Raw genomic sequence first — 21,877 nt, forward strand, 5'->3', positions numbered from 1 at the left:
CACAGTGTATGGATGATCTGGTCACTAGTATTTGGATCAACTAACTAATAATTGGATAGCAAAAGGTGCTTAATATTTGTTTTTGTTTTTTTTTTACAGAATTTGAACCAAGTGGAGCTGAAACTGTCACATGAGGAGTTCAGACAGGATGTTTTTCATCTTCATGTATTTGTTCTTTGTATAGTTTTGGCTTTATCACTGCTCTGAGGACTTTGTTCTTTTAGGAAATGTCATGTTTTACAGTCTGCATGCTAAAGTTAACAATTACTCGATTAATTAATTAGCTGATGATTATTTCAGTAACTGATTAATCATGATTAATCCAATGAAGTGTTTTGGCCCTATAAATGATTAATGTTGCTAGAGAGAGTAATGTCAGTGCTGAAAGGAAACACACACTCAGTGTTATCCTCTCTAAACCCAGACTTGTTTTTGTCCTCTTTAACTGTACAAGTAATCGACTTTTGCGTTTGCAGTAATGCAACCAAGTGAATAGAATGAACAAAGTATCTGGCATAGCGTTGGCTGGTGACAGAGTTCCTCCTGCCTACAAATATTTCCACTGTGATACTTGGCTGTACAAAGGGGCCAAATCAGTAAGCACTGCTTTCTCTTCTCGGGTTGAGTCATCAAGACTGCTGCCCAAAGCCACTAAACCGCACTGTGTCACATATGCGCACACTTGAAACCGTAACCTTTCAGTGTGTGTCATTATACTTGATGCAGGGCGATTGTGACTTGTGTTGATGCACTTTCACGTCTCTCAGTGACCAATGATTAATTCACTGTGATGAACCTCAAGCTGAAATCTGGCTGTGGAGCTTTACTCTGCACAACATTTTATGACTTTCACATAATGTTATGATGCAGCCCTGAATTATTAGCAGGAGTTCTGTTCTCAGGTATCTGAGCACAGACAAGGAGAATTAGCTGACTAATGAGTGCTTCATATGAAACTTGCACACTCTAGCAGAGCTGAGCTTCACTCTCTATACTGTAAAATGAGTGCAGTGGTTTCTCAAACCACAGAGACATGTTGTGTCAGAGCAATTTAAAGAATACTCTTCCAGACAGCAAATTACAAACAGAGAGGAGCCAAAGCAGCAACAGAGTGACAAAGCAGTCCCACCAAACGGTGTTTTAATGCAGACATGGTCTAAAACGGACAAGTCTTTACTGCTCAAACTTAGATGAATTGATTCTTACACAGATCTGTTTTTTATGCTGTGATTCATACCTAGTTTTCTGGTCATTTCTTCACTTCAGCAACTTTCAGAAATTGTGTAACTTAGAGCTAATTTAGGGGGGAAAATTCCCCAGGTTGCTTCACTGACCTTAACATATTATTAAACATTGTCAGCAGATGACTCAGTTGTCATGGAGCTGGCTCCATTTATTCATGATAATAACAAATATATTAAGCACAAATATAGGAATTATGTCAATAATAATGTAATTATTAACACTTCCCTGCATCTTTTGGCTTTGGTGTAAAGCTGCATTTCAGCAATTGTATTGTTTTAAAACACACGCACGCACACACACGCACACACACGCACGCACACACACACACACACACACACACACACACACATATATATAATTGTTAAACATCTGTCTTATTACATGGTCAATCCAATAGGTTTGATATCCATAGAGAAAGAAAAAGTGTAAGTTTGAATAGGACTGATGTTTAAGTTAAAAGCCTTTAATTGTCACCCTGAAAATGTTTTCATGTTATCCAACGGGTAAATGAGGACACTGGTGTCCTCCTGACCCTGACAGTTAAGGCATAATTAAAGCAGCATGCATTGTCCTGTTTGGCTTAACAAGTGATTTCAGATAGGAAGTAGTGGTGAAGCAGGGGCGGAGCCAGGAGGTGGCCACCCCAGCCTGGGGATTGCTTCTTCTCATGGGGAGGTGAATGCAGGGGTGGTCTTAGCCTGTTTGGTATTCCATCCATCCATCCATCCATCCATCCATCCATCCATCCATCCATCCATCCATCCATCCATCCATCCATCCATTCGTCCATCCTTACACCCTTGTCCCTCGCAGGGTCAGGAGGGGTGCTGGTGCCTATCTCCAGCGAACGTTTGGGCGAGTCAACATGACCCTGGTCAGGTCACCAGTCCATCGCAGCCTGTTTGGTATTGTTTATATAGAGATGCCTTGTGTTTGGGATTCACCAGCTTCACACATTTCTCAATTTAGACTTCAAAATAAAAGGGAATTTCCCTGGGAGACAAAGCAACTCAGGTGTCAGTATTAGAACCCAATGGAATTTTTATAAATGTATTTCAGAGATAAGAAAACATGAACAACAGCATGCATGGTCAAACTTTTTTTTATTTTATTTATGTTATCAATAGCAGAGATCTATTTGCATGTCTGTTTCTGTTCCAGCAGCCAAAGCCTGTAGAGTGAGACACAATGATGGACTCACCATGAGCAACATGACCTCTAACTCCAGTCTTATCTTATCAGCAAACTTATATATTCATTCTGCTCACATATACACAAATGATTACATGCACACACACCCACACAGATGCACATGCATGTGTACAGATGTGGCTTTTGAAGGTTTTGACGTGGGCGCTGCTTCTGCGTCAACTTTTTCCTACGGGGAGACTTTCCACTTGTCTTTTTTTCCATGAGGCCTTTGAGAGTGCACTTTTAAAAAAGATTTTACTTTGAATTTTTAACTGTTTTAAATAAAATTCTGCCATTCTTATTCTCAAATTGTGCAGTAATTACTTTCCACAGGGCAGCATTAATATTTGCAAAAATGCCTGAATTAGAAAGAGATGATTGTTGCTTTAAAAGTTGTGTGCATGACCTGGTCGTGTTTGTTTTAAAAGGTCTTCCATTCGGCTGGGTTTGGGGTGTATCATCCCTCAGTAAGGAAGTTTCCTGTTCATGCAAATGTAGTAATCTGTATTCTTGTGTTTCTGTTTATTCAGACGGTTGCACAGGAAGAGGTTTCAACAGATTGCTGTGTGTGCAGGTGTGCCATCTCTGCAAAGACATAACTTTTTTTTATTCCAGCAAAATCAAAGAACTTTTGTTCATTTTGGAGATTGGTGTGCTTATATAATTATGTGGTATTCGTTTTGAGGCTATTGTTGTAAGCAAAATAGGGTAACAAAACAAAATGTCTCAAAAACTGAAAATCAAATTCATAAATATTGTTGTAAAAATTAATTTTTAAGCTGAAATAAGGACAGTGTGGATCACATGGAGTCCAGCAAAGGGCTGAGACACAGCAGCTCCTCAGAGACCCGTCTATAGATAACTCCAGTGTTGCTATCACATGTGCAGCGCGTTACCATATAAGACAGTTATATGACTAACCCTGCACACTGACATACTATGTGGGAAGTCATGATTCATGCAAGCTGCATTTAAACCAGCATAGCCCAAAAATACTCTGGCATGCCATCACACAAACACATACACAACTATCACACACACTCACAATCATACATACTTTAGTTGCTCAGTCATCCTCAACACCCACAGACGCTGATAGGTTTAGATGCCTGCTGGTAGCATGCAGAGAGAGACATTAGAAAGTTGTCACAGCATAGAGTGGAATAACAAAATGACTGGATCTGTGCTTAGACCTTTCTGAGGTAAAACCATCCAGCTGATAACTCTTCATTGTTGTCTTCATTGTTGTGTATGTTTTGGGTGTTTGGGGGAGGGGGAATGTAAATCTGATGTTAAAGAGTAGTAAACTACAGCTTCTGTAGAAGTCAGTGCATTTCACTAGTGGATCGAGCTTATCTTCTTCTGACACATGCCGATACCTTTCTCTGTTTCGTGTTATGAGATGTTTGGTTTCTTTTTGTTAATTTTGTGAACAACACCAGAGATTTTTTGTAACTTTTCAGTCTGTGCTTGGTGCAAAGTGATTGAGCTTCAGTTCATGTTGATGACATGTTGATCTATCTGTCTTTGATTCAGTGTGGGCTCCAAATCATTCAGGTCCTTTAAACGGTTAGGCTAAGTGCAGACTCATGTGGGGAAGGTCATGCTGGTGAGGTGGTTGTGTGGTTCTCAGGCTGACTGTGATTGGTTAAAGGTTTGTGCAGCACTTTGGATGTGTTCCTGGTTATCCAAACTGACCTCTGAGCATGTAAAGACCATCACCCAGTCGGACTGCTTTAAAGTTGGGAGTTGATTTGGTAGAACATGTATGTGCTCCTCATACTTTGAACTGAAGTTTACTTTTCATGCTTTTATCAAACTTTGGCGTATGTTAGTTGCACTTGGTTTTTCTCTACAAAAGCTAAAGTGGAGTCATTTCTAATACATACTATATAACATTTTATCGTCTTTATTTTTAGGCCCGAGCAGCTAAGCGCTGCGAGAGCCTATTGAAACCTTGCTGTTTCTTATTATTATTATTATAGTTCTTGTGCCAAATGAATTGGCTTTTTGGGGGCTTTATCATATTCAAAAACTCACCAAACTTGGCGGGGGCATAGAGCCCGCTGCGAAATTTTGTATTTTATGGTCGTTGCAAAAATCGCAAAAGAAACGGCTCAAGGGCGCCACCTAGCAACTTTCAAAGGACCCTTTCCTATTCACTTACTTTATCGTAGAGACTTGAAACTTGGTACACTTGTACAGCTCCCCAAAACACTCAGAATTTACAATTAATGTCATAGTGCAAGTATCACAGATTGTCGGCCATTTTGGATTAAAGTTCCGATTTTGACCCGATTTTGGGCGTTTGCAGGGTTCGCATTTGATCGAACTTGTCCTAGGGATTTCGATCGATCGGCTTCAAACTCGGTCAGATCGTTCATAAGGCATGGCCGATCCAAAGTTATCGTAGGTTTGCGTTTTCGGGCTTGCTGAAGGGGTCTTTCCGGGGGTCAAAGGTCACCGATTCGCCATGAAACATCAAACTGTTATAACTCTTTGAAAAAAACTCATAGAAGCACCAAACTTTCAGTGATTGATCATCATGGGATGCTCTACAATACCCAACGGTCAAATGATGACGTCACTTAGGCCACGCCCCCTGAGAACAGGAAGTGTCATTTTTTACGCTGAACGGTCGCTATCTGACCCCTTTGACCTAATCAAGGTGAAACTAGGTCCACAGACAGAAAACATGTTGGTGTGTTGAGGATTCCAAGCCCAGCTCATTTGAATCCAGCAGGTGGGCGTGGCGGCGTGGCGAAGTGACCCTAAACGCCGTGTCCTTACGTTTGGCTGTGGATTCCACAATTTTGAGGCCAGCTGCACCAAACTTGACATGAGTGATCCTGGTAGGGTCCCCTACGATCCTATGTCGTCATAGTCTGACGTCATCTAAGCCCCGCCCTCTCAGAACAGGAAGTGCTTTTTTTTCCATGGAAAGCTGCCTTTCTGGCTCACTGCACCTAATCAACATGATTCTGTGTTGGATGACAGATAACATGTTAGTCTCACTTGCTTTAAAGCGCCAAGAGTCTTCTGTAGAGGGCGTGGCCGTGGGACCGCGGCGAAGCAGAGGTAACGCCGCCGCCATACGTTTGGCTCTAGATTCCACATCGTTCAGCCCAGCTGCACCAAACTCACTAGGATGCATCCTTATCCATCCCCGAACAGGAATCCATAACAGTCGTTGATGGGCGTGGCCTAATTTCTCTACAGCGCCCCCTAGAAATTTTTAAATGATCAGCCCCAAGCCATGCTTTAACCTAGAATTATGAAACTTGGTACACATGTGTATCATGTCAGGACCTACAAAAAAGTCTCTTGGAGCCATGGTGCAAACCCAACAGGAAGTCGGCCATTTTGGATCAAAATCAGCCATTTCCTCTTTTTCATAGACATCGCATCTGATCTATCTCCTCCTGCAGCTTTTGAGATAGAGACTTCAAACTCAGTCAGCAGAGACTTGAGACATTAAAGATGAAAAGTTATCGTAGGAATTTTTCTATGTCAAAGCATGTGGGCGTGGCTAAGTCCCAAACTTTGACTATTCGCCATGAAACATCAAGATGCAATAACTTCCACATAGAAGGTCACAGCTGCATCAGACTTCCTATATCTGACTACAGACCACCCCTCATCACATTGAGATGGTCAGTTGATGACATCACCTTAACCCCGCCCACTTCCGACAGGAAGTCACCTGTTTTTTCTACTGTATGTCTTACTTTTTCTCTCTAATTCTTATGGGTTTCATCCTGTGCAGACTGACATGAAATGAAATGATGATGAACTCTGCCGTGATGAACTCTACTGACCCGTGGGGGCGTGGCTAAGTCCCAAACTTTGAATATACATCATGAAACATGAATGTGAAATTACTTCCTAATGCCAGGTCACAGATGCATCAGACTTTCTATGTCTCATTATAGACCAGCCCTCATCACAGTTAGGTGGTCGATTGATGACATCACCTTAGCCCCGCCCACTTCCGACAGGAAGTCACCTGTCACAGATGCATCAGACTTTCTATGTCTCATTATAGACCAGCCCTCATCACAGTTAGGTGGTCGATTGATGACATCACCTTAGCCCCGCCCACTTCCGACAGGAAGTCACCTGTTTTTTATACTGTATGTCTTACTTTTACACTCTAAAACATGTTGGTGTGTCATGGATTCCAACCCTGTGCACTCTGACATAACATGAGATGATGATGAACTCTGTCAATGCCTACAGACCCGTGGGGGAGTGGCAAAATGGCTGTCCCTCGCCATATGCATACGATCGTCTCTTATTCACAAACGCATCATCCTATTTGCACCAGACTTTTTATGACTGAAACTTGTGAACCTCTGAGGAGCCCAATACAGTTTAATTGCAATTTGACTCCACTGCGCCCCCTAGGTTAAACAAACAGCTGTATCTCCTTGCCACATGGCCCAATCTGCTCCAGATTTTGGGTGCATGGCCAGTGAACGCTGCCGAAGACATCGAAGCGGATCGCATGGAGGACGGCGCGCGAGCGTCGGCGGTGGCCGGCGGGAGGCGGTGCTGGAACATCCGCGGTGGCTATAGGCTTGAGCGGCGCTTGGCTGCGAGGGCCGCTTGAGGCTCCGCGGAGCTTTAATTATTATTATTATTATGCTTCCGCCAAATAAATTGGCCTTTTGGGGGCTTTATCATATTCAAAAACTCACCAAACTTGGCGGACGCGTCAGGTCTGCGTGAAAATTACGTATTTTAAGGTCCCTGGAAAAATCGCAACAGAAACGGCTCAAGGGCGCCACCTAGCAACATTTAAAAGACCCTTTCCTATTCACTTACTTTATCGTACAGACTTTAAACTCGGTACACTTGTAGAGCTCCCCAAGACACTCAGAATTTACAATTAATGTCATAGTGCAAGTATCACAGAACGTCGGCCATTTTGGATTGAAGTTCAGATTTTGACCCGATTTTGGCCGTTCACAGGGTTCGCATTTTTTCGAACTTGTCCTAGGGATTTCGATCGATCGGCTTCAAACTCGGTCAGATCGTTCAAAAGGCATGGCCGATCCAAAGTTATCGTAGGTTTGCGTTTTCGGGCTTGCTGAAGGGGTCTTTCCGGGGGTCAAAGGTCACCGATTCGCCATGAAACATCAAACTGTTATAACTCTTTGAAAAAAACTCATAGAAGCACCAAACTTTCAGTGATTGATCAGCATGGGATGCTCTACAATACCCAACGGTCAAATGATGACGTCACTTAGGCCACGCCCCCTGAGAACAGGAAGTGTCATTTTTTACGCTGAACGGTCGCTATCTGACCCCTTTGACCTAATCGAGGTGAAACTGTGTCCACAGACAGAAAACATGTTGGTGTGTCGTGGATTCCAACCCTGTTTGGTTTTGATGGAGCAGGTGGGCGTGGCGGCATGGCGAAGTGACCTGTAACGCTATATCCATACGTTTGGCTGCAGATTCCACAATTTTGAGCCCAGCTGCACCAAACTTGACATGACTGATCCTGGTGGGATGCCTGACGATCCTATGTCATCATACTCTGACGTCATCTAAGCCCCGCACCCTCAGAACAGGAAGTGCCTTTTTTTGACTTGTAAAGCTCCATCTATGGCTCTCTCGACCTAATCAAGATGATTCTGTGTTGGATGACAGATAACATGTTAGTCTCACTTGCTTTAAAGCGCCAAGAGTCTTCTGTAGAGGGCTTGGCCGTGGGACCGCGGCGAAGAAGAGGTAACGCCGCCGCCATACGTTTGGCTCTAGATTCCACATCGTTCAGCCCAGCTGCACCAAACTCACTAGGATGCATCCTTATCCATCCCCTAACAGGAATCCATAACAGTCGTTGATGGGCGTGGCCTAATTTCTCTACAGCGCCCCCTAGAAATTTTTAAATGATCAGCCCCAAGCCATGCTTTAACCTAGAATTATGAAACTTGGTACACATGTGTATCATGTCAGGACCTAAAAAAAAGTCTCTTGGAGCCATGGTGCAAACCCAACAGGAAGTCGGCCATTTTGGATCAAAATCAGCCATTTCCTCTTTTTCATAGACATCGCATCTGATCTATCTCCTCCTGCAGCTTTTGAGATAGAGACTTCAAACTCAGTCAGCAGAGACTTGAGACATTAAAGATGAAAAGTTATCGTAGGAATTTTTCTATGTCAAAGCATGTGGGCGTGGCTAAGTCCCAAACTTTGACTATTCGCCATGAAACATCAAGATGCAATAACTTCCACATAGAAGGTCACAGCTGCATCAGACTTCCTATATCTGACTACAGACCACCCCTCATCACATTGAGATGGTCAGTTGATGACATCACCTTAACCCCGCCCACTTCCGACAGGAAGTCACCTGTTTTTTCTATTGTATGTCTTACTTTTACTCTCTAAGTCATATGGGTTTCATCCGGTGTAGGCTGACATGACATGATATGATGATGTACTCTCCCATGATGAACTCGACTGACCCGTGGGGGCGTGGCTAAGTCCCAAACTTTGACTATACAGCATGAAACATGAATGTGAAATAACTTCCAAATGCCAGGTCACAGCTGCATCAGACTTTCTATGTCTCATTATAGACCAGCCTTCATCATAGTTAGGTGGTCGATTGATGACATCACCCTAGCCCCGCCCACTTCCGATAGGAAGTAACCTCTTTCTTCAATTGTATGTCTTACTTTTACTCTCTAATTCTTATGGGTTTCATCCTGTGCAGGCTGACATGAAATGACATGATGATGAACTCTCCCATGATGAACTCTACTGACCCGTGGGGGCGTGGCTAAGTCCCAAACTTTGACTATACAGCATGAAACATGAATGTGAAATAACTTCCAAATGCCAGGTCACAGCTGCATCAGACTTTCTATGTCTCATTATAGACCAGCCTTCATCATAGTTAGGTGGTCGATTGATGACATCACCCTAGCCCCGCCCACTTCCGACAGGAAGTAACCTCTTTCTTCAATTGTATGTCTTACTTTTACTCTCTAATTCTTATGGGTTTCATCCTGTGCAGGCTGACATGAAATGACATGATGATGAACTCTCCCATGATGAACTCTACTGACCCGTGGGGGCGTGGCTAAGTCCCAAACTTTGACTATACACCATGAAACATGAATGTAAAATAACTTCCAAATGCCAGGTCAGAGCTTCATCAGACTTTCTATGTCTCATTATAGATAAGCCCTCATCACAGTTATGTGGTCGATTGATGACATCACCCTTGCCCCGCCCACTTCCGACAGGAAGTCACCTCTATTTTCTACTGTATGTCTGACTTTTACTCTCTAAGTAATGTTGGTGTGTCATGGATTCCAACCCTGTGCACACTGACATAACATGAGATGATGATGAACTCTGTAAATGCCTACTGCTAAGTTTGGGACTAAGCGTGGCTTAGTCCCAAACTTTGACTATTCACCATGAAACATGAATGTGAAATAACTTCCTAATGCCAGGTCACAGCTGCATCAGACTTTCTATGTCTCATTATAGACCAGTCCTCATCACAGTTAGGTGGTCGATTGATGACATCACCTTAGCCCCGCACACTTCCGACAGGAAGTCACCTGTTTTTTCTACTGTATGTCTGACTTTTACTCTCTAAGTCATATGGGTTTCATCCTGTGCAGACTGACATAAAATGCCATGAAGATGAACTCTGTCAATGGCATCTGACCCTTGTGGGTGTGGCAAAAATGGCTGTCCCTCGCCATATGCATACGATCGTCTCTTATTGACAAACGCATCATCCCATTTGCTCCACACTTTTTATGAGTGACACTTGTGAACCTCTAAGGAGCCCAATAGAGTTTAATTGCAATTTGACTCTACTGCGCACCCAGGTTAATCAAACACCTGTGTCTCCTTGCGATATCAGCTGATCTACACCAGATTTTTGTGCATTGACTGGGAGCAATGTCGAACATGACAGGGTGACTATCTTCAGGGCGGGTTTGGCAGCTCCGTGAGAGCAAGGCGGTGACTGGGGGTAGGCGGTGGCTGGGGTGACATGGTGCTGAAGGGAGGCAGTGGCTGGGGGGAGGTGGTGCTGAGGGGAGGCGGTGGCTGAGGGGAGGCGGTGCTGGAACATCCGCGGTGGCTAGGCTTGAGCGGCGCTTGGCTGCGAGGGCCGCTTGAGGCTCCGCGGAGCTTTAATTACATTTACTTCTTGATTCAGCATTTATGGCTTTGGCCTAATTGCATCCAACAGATATGAATAATAAATTCCAAGAAAAACATGCTCATCCTCAGTGTAATGACAGGGATCTGGAGAGATCCTCACAGTAACACAGTGTTCATGTTCCTCTCTCTTCCTGAATGGGCTCTGATGAGAATGCTGTGAGAGTAAAGCAGCAATTGAGACTAATCCTTTTTCTGTTTTATTACAAACCTGCTCTGTAAATGAATCACTGAGAAACAGGTCGAAAATTATGAATTTGATGGAAATATTGTCAAATGTGTAAAACTGATCAACTTATGACTCAAATATACAATACAGAAGATTGAAGGTACTCCAAAGAAAGCCTTAAACTTCTGTTTCTACATCTGTCCTCCCTGCTGAACTGGAATGACTCAACTTGTGCTATTATTGCTCATTACACTACCACATTATTACAATTATTAGATGGCGCTCACAAATTATGATCATTACAATTATGCCATTCCATTCTAGCTAAGATCTCCAGAATTATAGAATATGTGTTTGTAGGGATTTTCTCTAACATAATTAAATATAAAATAATATATTTCCAGATGCCTGAAGTTTTATCTGTTGCTGTCTGAAGATGGGAAGTGAGTGTCATTATCCACAATAAAACAAGTCCTCTTCTGATGTGTGCTGAAAGGCTACTCAGAGAAGAAGAAGACATTGTTACATACCCAAAGTACAGTTTGCAAATGAACCAATTGACTGATATATATTACAGGAAGATAGAAAAAAAAAGATGCAGAGGAGGGGATAAAGAGATGGAGGCAAGAGAGAAGAAGCAGACATCAAAAGGATAAAAGATGGAACAAATTATAGCAATGAGACTAGTTTAGATTATGTCTGATGCCAGCTCAGCAAAGACAGAGGTCATGTGAATAAATTAACTATTAAAGAATTTGTCTCAAGAAAGTGGTTACTTTGTTGAAAGAGATGCAACCAAAAAGGAGGAGAATGAACCAAAAGACAAGAGAGAGCCACAGATGCAGCAATGACAACAAATAGGGTAGCAGATTAGTTAATCTCATTAATAGTAGCATTTCGTCCTGAATAGTCTCTTATGCTTCCCGGTGTTATTATATAGAAGAGACTAAACCAAACAGGCAGAGGGACAAGAGAAAGCAGCTAAAATGACAACTACAGGAAGGCAGAAGGAGACAACAAGTTATAGCTGTGTATTAGAGAATATAAGACCTGCTGTCAAACTCATTGGAGATCCCCTCCCCAAAGTTCCCAAAAAATATAGCAATGGCCCAAAGCACATTGCAAAATTCACAACACAGTAGCTTAAGGACAGCCAAGGGTTTAGGAGTGGCCATCACAAAGTCTTGCTCTAAGTCCCTGTGCACCACTTCTGAAACACAGTGAGAACGCTGTGGAAGGATCCCCAGAATGTTTGACACAAGTTTATACTTGACGGCGGCAAATACAGACAACAATGAACAAAGTAATGATGGAAAATCTCTTATTGTTCTGGAATTTATCAAATAGAAAAATTTTGGTAATACTAACTGAAATAAAACAGAGAAAGTACAATTTGATCTAATATCAGACAGAGAGGAATTCCTGGTTATGCTCTGCTACAGTGTATGAAAATGTTTGCTAGTTATGGGTGATAGCAACATAAGTGATCTGTTAGCCCAAAAACTGTGTTTGTGTTGATGAGGAAGGTAGACCCCCCCCTCATGTTGTTGTGTAATGGAAGGTTGTACTTGAACTGCAATTTCGTTGTCTTTCTCACAATGACAATAAAATTCTTCTGATTCTGATTCTGATATCAGTCTTCGTCCACAGCTCTGGACCAGTCTGCAGTAAACCCAGTGGTCGGCTCTGAGCCTTCTCACTTCTCAGCACGAGAATGTCAGTAACTCCTGACAGCTCCTGGTCAAATAAATTCAAAATCTGCAAAAAAGGATAAGCTATCCGGAATGTCAGATATTTGATGTAAACTGTTATTTTCTGAAGTTTATATCTGGACATGTCTGTTGGTACACACCTGTGCACGTCTTCTCGTGCAGTTTGTGTCATCATTGAATATTTTCTGCACGGCAACATGGTAGAAATATCATGTTTAGAGAACTCTACACATCACAACCACATCTACAGGATAGAAAATGTCATTATCCCAGGAAAGCCAGAGAGAAATATTTTGGTCGGCCAGCCAGGAGCACAGTTGTTGCTGATGTGGTTGTTAAAACGGAGAGCTCTAGCTGTTAAACTATTCCTACAAGTTGGTCAGAGTTGAACATTAACACAGAGCTTTACTTCCCTAACTGCAGTCTGTGTTTGTGTGCTGCTGTTTGTGTGAGACATCATTGTTAATTTGTTTTCCTGTGGGTAGTAGATTATTTACATGGGCCCTCCTCTGCTGAGTTGTCAGTTGTGTTTATTCCTATGGCTGACTGGACAAAAGCTCACCTCACAAGGCTGCTCCTTTGCTACTGTATTTCAAGCTTAGGGTCAGAGGTTCAGCTGTCTGCTGGTGTGTTTCCCAGCTGTTGGAGGGTTTGTTTCCAGACGTGTTTATTTAAAATAAATAAAAAGTAATCAATGCTTACACCTTTCAGTTTCATCAACTTTGTGAGAAAAGATAAAAAAAAGCTCCAAAGATTTTTATAATGCTAACTTATTGCTCATGTAATATTCTCAGTGCCTTTCTGGCTGCTTTAAGAAATAATAAAACTGGGATAGCTGGGTACAGACAACAACTATAAAAAGAATTATGTATAATATTGGAGCCTTTAACATAAGACATAAGATTTTTTATTTGTCATTATGTTTCCAGAATGTAACAAAATTGTTGTGGTACCCTCAGTAATAAATGGATATATAAATAAAGTCTCAGCTGGGGTTGTGTGCCTGGTGGTAGTCATTTAAGCCAGGAAAGAGTTTCATTTTTACAGGGAAGGAATACGGCTTTTCATTGTTTTTCATTCTGATTGTCATTTTCTTTAAACAAAGATACCTTCTGTCTTCACGAGCTGGAAGATAGTCTCTGACTTCTTGCTTGAAGTATTAATAAACATTAGTTCACAACTTACAAATAAGTACCAAACTCAATGCAGATTGTAAATATAGTAATTACAGGTCTACTTGTAGACACCAGTAAGGATGAACTTTCTGTGTTATTTTACCAAGAGGATTTCAGATACATTTCCTTTTTATCAAATGGACATCTTCTCCTGTTGAGTATGTGAAATTTGAGTCAGTGAGCATTGCTTAGATTTTTTCAGTTATTCAGTCCTTTAAGCTGCAGTATGTAACTTTCATTAAAAAAATGTTTTTTACATACTTGTTAAAACTGTCCCTGTGTTGTGACAGTATAATATAAGACAGGTAATTTGTGAAACAGTGGAGCACTTCTGCCTTCTGCCTACAGAAATACACAGCTCGGTCAGAAAAGACCTATCAGAGCCAGGAGGAAGATCTTAGCGCTGTCAATCATCTTAATGTGCATGATGCTCACACCATCCCCCTTGTTCTCTGCTACACTACAGTTAGTTCCCCAAACCAGGCCTATCATGAATGAAGAAACTAGTTAGCATGATGGACGAACAGTCATCCTCAACATGTGCTTATCTGCATCATGTCCTGCTGACTAAAGTATTCCTTACATTAGACCAGTGCTTCTCAATTCCAGTCCTCACGCCCCCCTGCTCTGCATGTTTTAGATGTGCCTCTATTCCAGAACAGCTGATTCAAATGATTGCATGACCATCAAGTACTACAGAAGCCTGTTAATCACCAAAATATTCAATCCAGGTGTGTGGCAGAAGGGAAACACTTAAAACATGCAGGACAGGGGGGCCTGAGGACCGGAATTGAGAAACACTGCATTAGACAGACACTGCGTTCTGTGCTCTGTTTGTCTCAACACCTTAATGCTAATCTCTTAAGTTTGTACTATATCACTACGTCACACACGTTACACTGTCCTGTCTTAGTCTTCTAAGATGGTCGTTGCAGTTTTGAGATAGGTCAGACATGAATTAACTTCAACCTCCGTTCTGCACCAGCTCTTTTTAGCAGATCATTGAGGCATAAAGAACACATGTAAATCACAGATTGAAAGTATGATCTGAAAGGGGATTATGACTCATGTGCTCACTCAGGGAATGCATATAAAGTTTACTTTATCTACCATCTTGTTTTTTACGTTAATTTCTTCCCGACCAGAAGTAGGGTGTTTGAATTAGAAGACTTAATGATGATGTTACCTTCGGTGATCACATCTAACCCTCAACATTTATCTGAAAAACTACACCAACTAAAGCAAACACACAGACACACACACACGCACGCACACACACACACACGCACACGCACACACACACACACACACACACACACACGTCTATGGGCTGTTCAGGGAAATCTAATTTTGAACATTATGTAGAACTAGGCCAAAAGGACAAAGTCACCTCATGTTAAGATCTTCATTCTGATTCAGTTCACTTGTGTTCCTGTGACAGCCTGCTTGTTGCACTGAGCTGGCTGCATTTTTTTCCTCTCTCATTTTAAGACCTGCACTAATTACACCCAGTCTCCCCAAGGACTCAACTGATTGGTCTGCTGTTCAAGCTGGTTTCTTTCCTGTTGCCATCTTTACAAACAGGATGACATAGATGCTTTATGCCATCCAAACGGAGTGATTGCAACAACGGCCACCACCATTCCGACATACATGCAGCCGTGATTGAATTAAATCTGATGCTGTTTAACCCATTGTCTGTTGCTTGTCACACCACTGTATGTCGCTGGGGGGCTGCAGTCTTTGTGGGCCTGATAAAAATCCAAATAAAATAAAAATATGTCTGCTCCTGTGCTCCAGCTGCTTCACAACGTGTTAAACCGGAAGTCCTGGAATCCTGTGATGTCACCGAGTCAAAAGTTTCTCATGATAAAAGAAAAAACTGATGCCTGGTTCTGCCTCTGAGAGACTTTCATCACATCACAGCAACTCTCTTGCCGTGGAGAAAATTTGGTGCAGGACCTTTTACCTGCCTATGGACTTTGGGGAAGAATATGAGGAAAAGTGAACTTGTGTTAATTTATCCATGGACATGAAAAAACATGGTCTTTTGTGTACAAAATTGGTTTTGTCATTCCTTCTATTTAAAGGTCTACAAATAGTATCGTTTGGTCTTTGTTTTATATACAAACTAACTCAATTAAATCCAACTTGTCAGGAGGGATGCCTGGATGGCACCACTTAAAGAGATAAACTAGACAACTTTGTAAATCATCACATTGTCCTAGTCAGTAAATCAAAATATTCCCCTGCTCTTCGCTAAGGTATCCTTAGTGACTGTGTTCAGAGGAAGTCCTCAAACTGACACAGAACCTCATAGTAGGAAAGCAGAGGAGCAAAAAACCCAAATACAGTGTGGTTTGTGTCATAAAATGTAGCCGTCAAAAGATTTTCTACCTTGTAAACAGAAGCCCTCAGAGCAGACAGATACCAACATGATCTCATATAAAGGTCATATGAGGACGTTGTGTTTGTGTAAGTGTGTGTTTAGTGTGTGTTGGAGAAAAGATGGAACTCTCCTTCCAGGGAGAGGAGAGCAGAGAAATGTTTGGAGGGAAACCAGTTGAACTGTCTCATCTCTTGAAGTAAATATGGAATCATATTCCACAAATATGGACATATTGAGCTCACAGATACCAAACAAACCTGTTTCCATTTCAATTTCAACTTTTGCACATTGGTACTTTATTAAACAGGCTGAATGATGAAGCTGGCTGCTGTAGACTGCCATTACTGATGTCAGTCCCATGGCATGCACTCACTGGACTTGATTGTAAGCTGACTCCACCTATGTTGTGCTTCTATTTGTAGGGTGTGAGCGGCATGTCCGTGGATGAGAAGACTGAAGACCCCATGTATGTGTATGAGTCGACGGTTCATTGTACCAATATCCTCCTCTGCCTTAATGACCAGCGGAAGCAGGATATCCTGTGTGATGTGACTGTCCTGGTGGAGGGCAAGGAGTTCCGAGGGCACCGGGCCGTGCTGGCTGCCTGCAGCGAGTATTTTCTCCAGGCGCTGGTTGGCCAAGCAGAGAATGCCTTGGTGGTTAGCCTTCCAGAAGAGGTAGGTCTGATAAACACACTGCTACACTTGTTCTCGTGCTTGCTTAGAACCAGTTCTTTCTGTTTCTACTACCACAAACTCTTGTTCTGGTCTCTGATAAACTGTTTCTTTCTTAGCACCAACTCAGTGTGGAGAAAATGCTTTTTTAGGAGTTGGAGGTAGAATATGGAGACCAACAAACTATTAAAATCCAAGCAATATATTTAAATCTCCAGAGTTGTTGTTTTTATTTGCTAAAACACAGAACCTTCAACATTAAATAAAAGTCAAATGTTGGAATAACAAGCTCATTGTTTCTACCATCTTGATGTGCAACCTTTCAGAGTTTAAGGAAGTTAGTGCACCATTAAAAAGAGGAGCTGGTAACACTTTATTTGAAGGTGGGTGAATAAGACTGACATGACACTGTCATAAACACCTGTTGTGAACATGAATAAGCCTTCATGAATATTTATGACTGTTGTCATAAAGTGTCATTCGGTAAATTATGACACTTTTAATACAAAGTTGACATTATTCAAAATGTCTTTGTTATGACAACTTGACATTAACCAAGAAATCATTACTGATATAAATTTGTTCTAAAATTATTACTGATTGCACTTTAAAAATTAGGTAACTTTATGTTATTAAAGGTAAAGTTTAAACAGTAATGATTTCTTGGTTAATGTCAAGTTGTCATAACAAAGACATTTTGAATAATGTCAACTTTGTATTAAAAGTGTCATAATTTACCGAATGACGCTTTATGACAACAGTCATAAATATTCATGAAGGCTTATTCATGTTCATGACATGTGTTATGTCATGTTTATGAAAGTGTCATGTCAGTCTTATTCACCCCCTTCAAATAAAGTGTTACCGAGGAGTTCATAGGTCATATTTTCTAAATCCATTAACAGAGTTTTCTTGAACTGCTTTCTTCATGGTTTAAAAAAAAGCATTTGCTTAATTTGTTTGAGCCAATGAGTTTGTATAATTTTTAAGTGAGGCGAACTAATTAGATTTTACAGCATTACAGGGACAGATAGAAGACTTCTTGGAGTTTGGTCCATACCAAAATGTGAATCTTCAAGACACTCAGAGCTAGTGCTAATTACAAGTAAATGCAATAACAAAAAGGCTAACTAGCAGCATTTGGTGTTTATGGAAGGTGTTCTTAACAAGGTGACGGGCACAGAATGGAGGAACAACATGACAATGACACAGGGTGGGTGGAGTGTGATTGAATCATATTATTGTTCTGAGAACAGATGGCAGGAAAAATTTGTTTTAATTAGATCTGTCATCCATTGTAGGATAAAGATAAAAGCGTGAGATAAGGGAACATTATTTAGTCTGTAGCAGTTTGATTGCCAATTAGCATGTGCTATCTCACACCAACCAGCACCAGTGACATGTAGCACTCAGCAGCAGGTTGAGCAGCACCTCACCTCCGTGTCACTTTGTACTGATCAGAGTCAGGAGTTTTCCAGAGTCCAAAACACACATTTTCTTCAGTTATTTTTGTGTATTTTAGTACACAATGATAAAATGATTTATGATGTGTCCTGAAACCCTGACTGGATCCATGTGAAGGAAAGACCTGATTCACCACCAGAGACCAAAGCAAAAACTGGTCGCACTGGAATAATTAAGTGATAAAGGCACCCCGTTGACATATTGATGTCACACACACAAACACATGCATGCACGCACACACACACATACGTCTCTAAAGATGCTGCTGTGAAAACTGGGCCACATCCCACATGTACAGTGAAGCTGTGGATCCTCAGTGGGACCAGAATGCATTAATAAAGTAATACTTGTCACATGTTTTTTATTTTGCTTTGTTTTTTTTACAGAAAAGATCACTTGAATCAAATTGTCATCTTATATAAAATGAATATGTATTTTCTTCCTAACTCAGATAATTACTGCGTGGCAGAACTTTTAGTCCCTTCCATTCGGTGGCTGCTGGTATAAATAAAGTGTGAGCTGCAGTGTGTTTAGGTGTGAAATGGACATGTTGAAGTAAATGTTCAATGAAGGTGTCTTTAATGTTGTGGGGATAGTTACTGCTGTAATAAATCACATTCGTTTGGTCCTTATGATTTGACAGTTTCACATTTTATTGAAATTGCTGCATAATACAAAATTAAAACCCTGGATGCAGAGAATTAGTGTAGTGAGAATTAGTGCTATATCTTTAGGATAATTTTCCTTCTGTAAAGTAAATCTCCCAAAATTTGGGATATACAGAGGAGTTGCCTGTCAGAGGCAGGTCAGTTACCTGCAGGGTAACTAACCTGTTTATCTCCATCCATTCTGCCATCAACTTTGACCAGATTCCCTTTTACTTGCTGAAAAATCCCCACAGCATGATACTGCCCTCACCACTTCTCATGGTCAAGGTGTGAGTTTTTTACTTCTGACACGTTTCCCATGTACAAAACATACCTTGCGGAGGAATTCGACTTTTTTCAACAATCTCACACTCTACCATGGAGCCAGATCTCTAGGTTAAAAAACTAACAGCTGTCTGGTCCACAAACTGTCCCTCCTTAGCTGCTCCTCCAAATGAATCATGAGCATCTTGGCTGCTTCCCTGATTAGTGCTCTCCTGTCAGTTAGCAGGATGACCATGGCTTGGTAGTTTATAGTTGTGCCATTTTCTTTCTCTTTGCAGATGATGGATGGAACAGAGTTCTGAGAGATGCTTGAAGCTTTGGTTGTTGTTTTATATTGCTCGCTATCCTAATAATACTGCTGATAATATTTCTATAACATTTATATTTATATTTTATATTTATTTTTAGTTATAGAAATAGCCATAATATCCCTTTCATGCATAGCGGTCACTGCAGTGGACAGCTAACTAAAAGTCATTTTATTGTGCTTTTGTGGATTTTTGTGTTATAAAAGCACTGACGTGGACACTAGTGCATGATACAAAACACTATCAACTACACTCTAAAAAGTGTATTTGGGCTGCAGTTCATCTTATGGACTAATTTACATTAATTTCACTTAATTCTTTTGCTTTTACTATGACAACTTACTTTTTGTGTTCATTTAACTCAAAACTTACAAGTCTTTAACTTAAAGGAACTTTTCACTTTGACTTTACTTAAAACAACTGAGTTCAATGCCAGTTTCGTATCCTACATCTGACCAACTCAATTTATTAAGACCTTCCATCTCAAATTGCTAAGTTTTTATAACTTCAGTCATAAGGGGGTGTAACATGACAAATTTAAGTCACTCTTACTCAAATCATTTATTTTCTTCTAATAAACATTTAAAATATCTTTGACTTAATTCTACAGAAAGTCAACTCAAACTTTTAAGTAGTTACAAACTAAATATTTTGAGCTGCAAACTTCTTAATTTGCAGCCCAAAAAAGTTACAAATCTTTTCCTTAAAGGACCTTTTTACTTTGACTGTTCTTGAAAGAATTAAGTTCAATACCATATTTGGATCCCACGTCTGACACCATGACTCAAGCTTACCAGGGACAGATTCTGTACCAACCAGGGTGCTGTGGTGGTGCAGGGGTAGAGCACAATCCACATAAGGAGGACTTAGTCCTTGACACGGTCTTCGCAGGTTCAATGCCCAACCTGATGACCTTAGCTGCAGGTCTTCCTTTCTGTCATTAACCCCTTTCCTGAATAACTATGCTCAATTAAAGGCTGCCTCAGCTAGAAAAAAACCCTTGAAAAAAGAGATCCTTTATTAATTTACTTTTTTATTTGAAGAAACTTAAATGATTTGAGTAAGACTGACTTAGATCTGTCATCTTAAACATACTTAATAAATTTGTTTAAAAAAATTAACAAATTGAGTTGGATGATTATAATATATTGAATTGGTTAAACTAATAAATTAAGTTGAATAAACTTAATTGAATTGCTTATTACCAATTGAAGCAATTTAATTAAGTTGGTTCAACTAATTTCTTTTTAGAGTGTACTTTTTGGGGGGCAAAATTAATGTAGGTAGCTGAAAATAGACACCAACATCGGTAGCCTACAAGGTACTTGTTAAGCTTAAGGTTCTGTATTGATATTAGCTAGTCATCTTTTAGCTAACATTACCTGCATCCAACAGCTTTACTCAACTCAGTCGGTTAGTTTGTAGGGAAAAACTGTGAAAAGTTCTTTGCGTTTTGCTGGTTTGCTGCCGTGATTCTAACACAAACCTACGTAGCTCCGCACAGCAGCAGCAGGTCTCCTTCACAGGTGGAAACCCAGCGCGAGCGTCTTAGCGCTCATGTTGCGTTTAAAGGCGGCTCGGAAAAACAGGTTACAACATGTTAACAACGGATTAAACAGTTTTAACTGCTGATAAAAGTGACAGAGGACACAAAGATGGGAAGCGTGGAAGCCTCTACTGTATCAAATTGACATAGGAATAACAGAGAGTTGGCCATTCTAAGGTAAAAACCCAGCGCATACAGTGTTCATGTTTTGTTTTGTTTTTTCATCCAGACGGCTTCCCTCGCCCCCCCTGTAGGGGGCGGGCCCCACAGTTTGGGACCTCTGACATAAAGGATCATAATTCATGCGTGACAGGGATATTTACTTATGTCACTTTGCTGAATTTGCTTACCATAAAAATTGTCTGACACTGTTGTTTAAACAAAGAGCCAGACAGACAGATTAATTTCACTCAGACTGTTTTCAAGCCTTTATTTACACCATCCACTGATGGTTGATTTTAATGTCTCATGTCTCACCATGCTTTCCGGTCAGTGGCTTCAGTCTGCTGACGCATCCCTGCCTCCAGCCTGAACTCTGTCTTCTCCATGATGCTGGGGGAGGGTCTTTTCTGCTCAGAACTGCATCTTTCAGCATTGCTACTTGTGCTGAAGCAGCACTTAACTGACACTCACATGTCTGACTGCACAGCATCTGCAGGCCTGCCACCTATGAGTATCCACTAGTGTTCATCAGCTCCTTGTCTCTGGCTAAGAGGAAGGGGGACATTAGGTCAGATGAAACAAAGACCACTCCTCCACTAGTTCTGTCCATGTTGCCATCACCCCCCTCTTGTGGCCTGTAAGCCCCTGGAGTTGCAGGGGCTGGCACAGCTGGTGACATCATCTCTCTCTAATGTGATTGCAGGCTTT

At 41.2% G+C, this 21,877-nt stretch overlaps 1 protein-coding gene across 1 annotated transcript in view; it reads left to right on the forward strand.

The window, feature by feature from the left end:
• The window catches only part of bach2b (BACH transcriptional regulator 2b), a 94,522-nt gene that overhangs the window by 49,824 nt on the left and 22,821 nt on the right, over positions 1–21,877 (forward strand). Inside the window, exon 3 of the mRNA XM_015011345.2 lies at positions 16,506–16,760. Coding sequence (XP_014866831.2) covers positions 16,506–16,760 — 255 coding nt within the window. The remainder of the gene's footprint in view (positions 1–16,505; positions 16,761–21,877) is intronic.

This window comes from Poecilia mexicana, unplaced genomic scaffold, assembly GCF_051168715.1.
Source record: "Poecilia mexicana isolate PSO_F unplaced genomic scaffold, ASM5116871v1 scaffold_21, whole genome shotgun sequence".
Lineage (NCBI taxonomy): Eukaryota > Metazoa > Chordata > Actinopteri > Cyprinodontiformes > Poeciliidae > Poecilia > Poecilia mexicana.